Source organism: Mytilus californianus, unplaced genomic scaffold (assembly GCF_021869535.1).
Source record: "Mytilus californianus isolate M0D057914Y unplaced genomic scaffold, xbMytCali1.0.p SCAF_7, whole genome shotgun sequence".
In the NCBI taxonomy this organism is placed as follows: Eukaryota; Metazoa; Mollusca; class Bivalvia; order Mytilida; family Mytilidae; genus Mytilus; species Mytilus californianus.
The window spans coordinates 3,271,624-3,280,717 of NW_026262723.1; the positions used below are offsets into that span (position 1 = coordinate 3,271,624).

At 32.8% G+C, this 9,094-nt stretch overlaps 1 protein-coding gene across 3 annotated transcripts; it reads left to right on the forward strand.

Annotated features, from left to right (window-relative positions):
- Nucleotides 1-1,544: 1,544 nt before the first annotated feature.
- LOC127708563 (uncharacterized) lies at nt 1,545-3,545 on the forward strand. Of its 3 annotated transcripts, none has more exons than XM_052213472.1 (2): nt 1,545-1,650; nt 2,175-3,545. In XM_052213472.1, the coding sequence occupies exon 2, from the start codon at nt 2,212-2,214 to the stop codon at nt 3,166-3,168; it is 957 nt and encodes a 318-aa protein (XP_052069432.1). In that variant the 5' UTR covers nt 1,545-1,650; nt 2,175-2,211; the 3' UTR covers nt 3,169-3,545. The 3 variants fall into 3 exon arrangements, with proteins under 3 accessions (XP_052069432.1, XP_052069434.1, XP_052069433.1); XM_052213474.1 differs by having other exon boundaries at nt 1,558-1,654; XM_052213473.1 differs by lacking the exon at nt 1,545-1,650 and adding an exon at nt 1,940-2,034.
- The last annotated feature ends 5,549 nt before the right edge of the window (nt 3,546-9,094 follow it).

A 9,094-nucleotide genomic window follows, 5' to 3' on the forward strand; every position in this document is an offset into this window, starting at 1 on the left:
AACCCATACCGCATCGTAAGCATTATTAGGCCCCGAAAAAATATGTAAAGAAAACTAACGGCCTGATTTATACACAAAAACAATAAACGAAAATCAAATATGATATACAGCAACTAACGACAACCACTGAATTACAGGCTCGCCTCCTGACTTTGGACAGTATATATAAGACAGTGTTTTATTTTTTGTTGAAAATTTGAGAGTAAGTATATTTAAGACAGTATTTTATAGTTTTGGGGGAAAATTGAGGATCAAATACATGTATAAAACAGTTGTTAGAAATATACATTAAAAACAACAATTCTTTAATATTTTAGTGTCTAAAATTGTCTCTTTCGGGGGATATCTGAAAAAAATGGGGCTTGGTACATGTATTATAATGGGGGTAAAAAAATATTTTCTAAATGAAATTTTTTTTTTTAAAAAACAATTTGGTAGGCCACATTCAGGCAAAAGCGTACGGAATTGTACAGTTTTGTAGTTACGATAATTTGAACATATTTGTTGTCATCTATGAAACAGATATTCCATAACAATCCACCAGCTCGTACGCCATGTTCATTCATAGAGTAGTTTAGGGGTGGGTAGAACCACACTTACACTAAAAAGTGTTAAGTAAGAATCGTGTTACGCTCGTAAATGCTTAAGTTGATACAAAAAGTTCTTACTAGAGGACAAAAAAATAAGTTGTTTTCGAGTTACCCGATTTGATAAGTTCATGATAAGGGGGTGCAAAGAATTCCCTCACATCCGTTAAAAATTCGAAAGTCTTAAGGGCTGCCAATCATTCAAAAATTGATATAAGATTGCTTCTGGTTACACTCTTAGTCACTAAGACAGTCTTAAGTGCTAAGAGAGCGTCTTGTTACCGGCCCCTGGTTGATAAATTAAATTTTATTTCATAACCCGCTTCTCCCTTTTTTGCATCTTGCAAAATTGATTCTGATCAAACGCATTTCTTCACCATTTACAGTGAATTAACTATTATATATATACACACTTAATTCAATGGTACAAAAACAAAATCCGGAAATACATGTATGAATTTCTCGTTGCATTGAAGACCTGTTGGTGACCTTCTGCTGTTGTCTGTTCTATGGTCGGGTTGTTGTCTCTTTGACACATTCCCCATTTCCATTCTCAATTTTATATACGTTATAAATCCCCGCAGTAAAACTGCCTTACAAGTAAACTACGTACTATAATTTATAATTTTATGATGTTATTATTACATCACAAACACCAGTCCTTAGATATCTAGTTACTGGTGATTAATCGTCATCAAGGAGGGTCATTTCACAGCTTTGAAACAGAAAAACAAACCACTTTCTTCAATTTTATATAGAAAAAAAAACATTTAAATTAAGAGACATGAGAAGTTACAGTTTATGACAAATTACCCCTTTAATCAAATGTGATTTTAAAACTTCTTTATATTTCAATAATGGATTGATCACAGGACAGGTTTAAATAATCGTGAATTACATTTATCAAAATTTTATATAATACGTAGTTTAAGTGTTGACGACAATTTCCTGTATTTACGTATATAAGTTTCCTCTTTTCAAGTACTATTGAGTACAAGTAACTATCAGTATGATATCAAATGTAAATGTTGATAAAGTCTTTCAATCGTTGCTGCGAATAGTAGTAAGTAAGCAACTAGAATCTTTATTTGCCATTGTTTATGTAATTTGCATTGTTATTTTGAGTTATAGTGAATGAATTGTTCTAGAATATTCTAGATAGATAATGAAAATTAAGTGAATTTATGATTCAGAAAGTGTTATCAAATTCCGGAATTTACCTTGTAATAAAAATATATTGTTTATTATTATATATTTTCTATTTATCTATAGATGATTCTAGATTTAGAATGTTCTTTTGATTTTGGTATAAAAGCTAAGTGTTTTTTTGTGGTTTTTTTTTTGGGAATAAATATAATTGTAGAAAAAGATGCATCAGTAGCAAAGAAGTATTATCAGTTGATTAAGAAAGGATAAGACGGATTATTTAGCAGTTTATTCTAATGTGGTATTTATTGAATTTGACATACTGTACATACTGTAAATAACCATGAGTTATCTTTTTTAAAGTTAGAAAATGATTCCGTGTCAGTCTGATTTCGCCACAATCGTTCTATTCATGTATAAAACATCTTTTTCTAATTTCAGAAGAAGTAAACAAACAGCTTACAAAAAGTCAAATACGATGAATCAAATTCTCTGTAAGCTTGTCCTGGTAACTTCGTTTGCTGCATATTCGGCCACATCAGATGTGTCACAGATTCAATGCAATGCTACAGTTGATGAAACAACGGAAACTTCGCTACCTTTTGTAATACTTAATATCGAACATCTGTACAGCAGTGTAACAAATGGCGTTCCATACAGTAAAGCTCCCAGCATCGTACCAGGGGTTACGTTTGGAGGAAATATTTCCTCATATGCTGTCAGTTTTGCTGTATCTCGTTCAAATACACAAAAAATTACATTTGCATACAATGGATCACATATTTGTGCTTCTGCGCAACTTCGTCTAGAAACTGATACCTGCTGGAGTGGTTCCTCAACCGGATGTAACAATAAAAAAACAACATGTGATTCTACCTGTTTTCTGTCAAACGAATTCTATGAACGACATACCGTAAAACTCTTTTACAGTTTAACGTCAAGTTCTAGTATTGGTACTTGGACAATGTCAGACTGGCTATCGTTGTATACGACATCAAACAAACAACTAGAATGTTTCCATAGAGACGAGGGTTTCTACAGATTCGAAAATAGTCAATATATTAAAGAACCGAACTTAACTCGGGTTACATGTCCAATAGGACAACGTTGTCGAATCACACTAGGGAAAGTGGTCCCTTCGTCCATACCAAAAGCATATGTAGGATGTGAAAGAGATAACGGACACTATGATGGCTGTGAACAGGGATGTAGCACTTGGCAAAGATCACCATCCGGATATAGAGAAAGATGGGCTGCTATGTGTAGATACTGTTGTAATGAGAGTTTGTGTAACAACCCTGTGAAATGCAGTAATATAAAATGCGATTTAAGTTCAGCATTGACAGAAAATGATATGTCGAATTTGAGTCATAGAAATATTGGAAGTCATGTGGTTTTTGTATTGGTTTTATACATAACTCATGTACTGATTTGAAGAAAATGCTGAAGAGTTCGTTCATCTTTGATATCCTTGTAATGGATACCGCTTGTTAACCGGGACTATTAATAGACCATGTTAGAAAAGTCGTACACTGAAGAAAATAAATTTACGAACATTACATGTTTTACCATAACTGTTTCATTGAAATAATATTCAGCTTTTTATTTTGAACATATATTATATTATCTTATCACTGCTTATGGAAGTTTAGAGTAATTTTCAAAAAAAAACCTAAAACATGCAAAATCTCATTACTCGACACTTGTCGCAAACATTCATCCAAATTCATCCAAAACATTATATGTATCCTGTTGAACTAAACGTATCACTTGCACGTTTCATAAATAAAGGTAAAAGTCAGTTAAATTGTATTCAGATCACCTTCTTCAATTTTATTTCTCTTGATGTTATAAAATGCTTATGAAATAAGAAACTTTCCGAATGGTCCTGATGGGAATAAACTTGCGAGGGTAAAAGAAGTTGCTTTCTTTAAAAAAAAAACAATACGTGAACCCGAGAACGTTGACTGGTCATCGAAAATTGTTGCTGATTTTTTTGCCTTTGATTTGAAATAATTGACTGTGAGTAGAATATGGTCATGATGATATTTTTTGAAAATATGTTATTGTGTGTAGAATCTTGCAAAAGTCAATCAAAAGCACTGTTGGATTTTAGTTGTAAATTGAAAAGTGTATACAGCTACGATTTTAATATACATTTTAAGGCTTGACCATTTTATTTCTTCCTTGGAAGTGTAAATAATTTATTTTCTTCGTGTTTAATATACAAAGTCCTAATCCTATTGCGATTCCCGGTTTCTGCAAACCGGATGTCTAAAGCAAATCGTTATATAAATTTCAGCCCTCAGTTTGCTCTATTATCCGGATGCATTTATTTTATCTTTCATATCTTCATGTTTGTTTCCTGGATGACTTCAATTATTCTTATACTCATTATTGAAGCTGTCTGTACTCATGATAGAGGTAGTATAGAGTAATTGAAAGTCCAATTTTCATGTGAAGTGTAATGCTGTGTCATACAACTTATGAGAAGGTTTCGTATCTTGTTCTTGAGAGTAACACACCAGCTTCATTATGACCTTTTATATACTGACAATTATTTAGGTCGAATAAAACATCTCAAATTTTAAGAATTTCCGGGAGTTTCTTAAATGCTTGATTTCTTGATTGACACCATATTTGTTGTGTTTGGAGGACGTGTTTTTCAACAAACAATCGGCATTCCCATGGGAACAAAATGTGCCCCTCTACTTGCCGACTTGTTCCTTTATTCATATGAGGCTGACATCACACAGGAACTTCTTAGGAAGAAAGAAAAGAAATTAGCAGTATCCTTTAACTTTACTTTCCGCTATATAGATGATGTTCTCTCACTAAATAATTCAAAATTTGGTGACTATGTTGAACGCATCTATCCCATCGAACTTGAGATAAAGGATACAATAGATACAGTTAAGTCTGCCTCATATATTGACTTACATCTAGGAATTGACAATGAGGGTCGGTTGAAAACAAAACTTTACGACAAAAGAGATGATTTCAGCTTTCTTATTGTGAATTTTTCATTTCTATGTAGCAACATTCCAGCAGCGCCTGCATACAGAGTATAATTATATCTCCCAGTTGATACGATATTCCAGGGCTTGTTTTTCCTATCATGATTTCCTTGATAGAGGGTTGCTGATCACAAGGAAGCTATTAAACTAAGAGTTCCAAGTGGTGAAGTTGAAATCATCCCTTCGCAAGTTTTACGGACGCCATCACGAGTTGGTTGACCGTTATGGAATATCCGTTTCACAGATGATAGCGGATGTGTTCCTAATGTCGTAACTACAATCCCGTCCCCCTTTTTCCAGAGTTTGACCTACCGAATTAGACTTATTACCGGGTTTGTACTAACATGAGCAACACGACGGCTGCCACATGTGGAGCAGGATCTGCTTACCCTTCCGGAGCACCTGAGATCACTCCCAGTTTTTGGTGGGGTTCGTGTTGCTCAGTCTTTAGTTTTCTATGTTGTTTTTTTGTGTACTATTGTTTGTCTGTTGGTCTTTTTCTTTTTTAGCCATGGCGTTGTCAGTTTATTTTCGACTTATGAGTTTGAATGTCCCTCTGGTATCTTTCGCCTCTCTTTTTTAAACCGATCTAAACATATAACAGAAAAAACTTTGTTTTGAAGAATATCTTGTTTTCAGTAGTTTTACAAAATTTGTATGAATACCTGGACTAGCTCTCAATGGAACCAATTTATATATTAAAAAAAATATGCCAATACACTTATTATTTATAGAAAGATATAAGATACCAGGTTTAAAATTTCGTACACCAGACGAGCCTTTCGTCTACAGAAGACTCATCAGTGACGCTTGAATCGAAAAATTTAAAAAGAAAATAAAGTGCAAAGTTAAATGGCGTTGAGGACCCAAAATTCCAGTTAAAATAATATATTCCTTTGGTAGAAAATCCTTAGTATTTCGAAAATTTCAAAGCTTATAATAGGACAGTCACTCAAAAAAAAAAATAAAAGAAATGAGAAACAGCTAAAGGCCATGACCATGCTTCAAAGTCACATGTCAAGCTCTTACAGCCGTGTCCGGAATTTAGTTACGAAATGCGAAAATTCTCACTCCGTGAATATTTAAGCATGCACGTGGTTTTCTTGCGCAAGAAATAGTATTGATTGATAAATTGAATGTTGGTTGCTAAACGTCGACGGACCATACGAACGCCTAACTTTGGCAAGGGTTTTAACTGTCGGTTGGAAGAAGACCAAGGGTGACCATATTTCTATTCTCAATTCACCCTTTGTTAGGAGTTAATTAGATATAAGAATATGTGGTATGAGTGCCAATGAGACAACTATCCGTCCAAGTCACAATTTGTAAAATGAAACCATTATAGGTCAAAGTACGGTCTTCAACACGGAGCCTTGGCTCACACCGAACAGCAAGCTATAAAGGGCCCCAAAAATGACTAGTTAATTAATACGCATACGCACTGATATTCTGGATTAGAATATGCATTTGCGTTATTATATCTATTTATTCTTGGTTCAAATATAATGTTTTAATTGAATTCGGATGTCAATCTATCTGCCTCAAGTGGTTTGACTCTGGAATCTTTGCCATTCAATCCGCATTTGTGTAAACGCAAACCGATATTGTTAATATCCGATTTTGTTGTGTCGTGTGAAATGGTTACATATAATCTAAATCAATGAATACAGATTGTATTGTTAAATTTGTTATTTGCTCAGGCTATGAAATAAGATGTAAATACAAAATATCCCGTGGTAAACGTTCAGAAAAAATCAATTTATTCTGGGACATAATATATTGTCAGTAAAGTTTTCCCATGTTTATTTTCACAATGCACAATAGCACGTTGTAATAAATACAATACACACAAAGCGTACAGGGACCATCTCATAACATAAATGATAATTATGATTGCGTTATCATTATATATATCATATATTATACTTGATATTTTTTAAACATTCACACCAAAACGTATATGTTCTGTCAAAAGGCAAATAGGTTGCAATATATACATGATTTTTTTTACTGCAATCTACTCTTTTCGATCTAAAAGTGAATTTTGATTGTTGAAATATACAATATCAAGTGGTAGCCTATCCATAGAGGGACCGTACCAAAGACAAAGATAACTACATGAATAAATGATCGAAAATTTTCGAGACGTTCCGGGAATCTTGTTTACGAGAATATCTGAATGGCTCATAGAAGATATCAAAACACCAATATATAGGGTAGAACCCCTAAAAAAAAAGGGGGGGGATGGTTCACGCAAAAAAAATACTAAGAAAGAAAAAGAGGAAAACCAATGGCAGATGTCGGGGGAATAACATCCATACTTCTGCAAAACAAAGTAAAAACGTCAAAATGTGAAAAAAAAATATACTGGCGATCTACTACTCAAAATCCATCATTTTTAAATGAGGTGTTTTTAGTTGTAAAATAAATACTACCTCAAAAGCATAATGGATTCACTTTTTTCTTAAATTTTAGATGATGAAGTTCAACATATATTAATGCATCAATCGTCCAGCTGTTGTAAGATCATTACCTTTGCTGTATTTCTCTTAAATGTTCACGTTATTCCTCTAACTAAAATGTTCACGTGATTTATCTAAATAAAATGTTCACGTGATTCCACTCAATAAAAAAATTACGTGAATCAACATAATACAATTTTCATGTGATTCTCTAAATAAAATGTTCTCGTGATTCATCTAAATAAAATGTTCATGTAAGTCTACTTAATAAAATGTTCACGTGATTCAACTTAATAAAATGTCCACGTAAATTCCACTTAATAAAATGTTCACGTCATTCAACTCAATAAAATGTTCACGTGATTCCACTTAATAAAACGTTCACGTGAATCCACTTAATAAAATGTTCATGTGATTCCATTAAGGCATTTAATGAAATGTTCACGTGATTCCACTTAATAAAATGTTCACGTGATTCCACTTAAAAAATGTTCACGTGATTCCACTTAATAAAATGTTTAAGTGATTCAACTTAATGAAATGGTCACGCGATTCCACTTAATGAAATGGTCATGTGATACCACTTAATAAAATGTTCACGTGATTCCACTTAATAAAATGTTCATGTGATTCCATTTAATAAAATTTTCACGTGATTCACCTTTAGAAAATGTTCACTTGATTCCGCTTAATAAAATGTTCATGTGATTCCACTTAATAAGAAGGTCACGTGATTCCACTTTATAAAAATGTTCACGTGATTCGACCTAATAAAATGTTCACGTGATTCTACTTAATAAAATGTTCATGTGATTCCACTTAATAAAATGTTCATGTGATTCCACTTAATAAAATTTTCATGTGATTCCATTTAATAAAATGTTCACATGATTCCCCTTTAGAAAATGTTCACGTGATTCCGCTTAATAAAATGTTCATGTGATTCCACTTAATAAGAAGGTCGCGTGATTCCACTTAATAAAAATGTTTAAGTGATTCCACTTAATGAAATGGACACGTGATTCCACTTAATGAAATGTTCACGTGATTCCATTTAATAAAATTTTCACCTGATTTCCCTTAAAAAAATGTTCACGTCATTCCGCTTAATAAAAAGTTCAAGTGATTCCCCTTAACAAGATTTCAAGTTAAATCCCTTAATGAAATGGTCACGTGATTCCACCTAATATGGGGACGAAGTCCCCAGTTACGGTAGAAAAATCAATAATAAAAAAAAACAAATACAAAAAAACAAATCAATCTACTAATGAACTAAAAATCGTTAACTTTTGATTTTCTAACTTTTTTATTTTCCCGCATTTGCGCAGAAACCTCTTTCTTTCATCCGGTCTCGTTTGTCATGAGACTTTGAGTAAAAGTAATATTTATCAGTCTAGTAAAATATAGGAAGGAGCACAATAACAATTTCATTTTAATAATTATTTAAGGAATGACTGCAATATTTTTTCTGTCTATGAAGAAATAACATCAAAAATGTTGTGTACACTGAATAACCCGCGTAGCGGGTTATTTAAAAGTGTGCACCACATTTTTTAGGTTATTTCGAATAGACAGAAAAAATATTACAGTCATTCCTTATAATTTAATTCTAAATTCCATTTTTAAGCAGTTAATTTTGAAAAACGTTGACGTCACGGTCACATGATAAAATTATGTCTATGAGCTGATAGACAAAACACTTTCAGCCAATCAGAAGAAGTGTTACATCCAAAATTAAATTATTCTTTGATATGAAAAAAGAACCGTTACCTGATGATAGCGTTTCTTTGTTTTCATTGAAAATGGCGTCACAGCTAAAATCCCTAACAACAGGACCAACATCGGAAACGTTTCCGTATTTCCGTTTCTTTTTCAACAGATT

What these genes read in the sequence shown, in the direction of transcription:
- LOC127708563 (XM_052213472.1), top strand. Translation starts at nt 2,212, where the DNA reads ATGAATCAAATTCTCTGTAAGCTTGTCCTGGTAACTTCGTTTGCTGCA.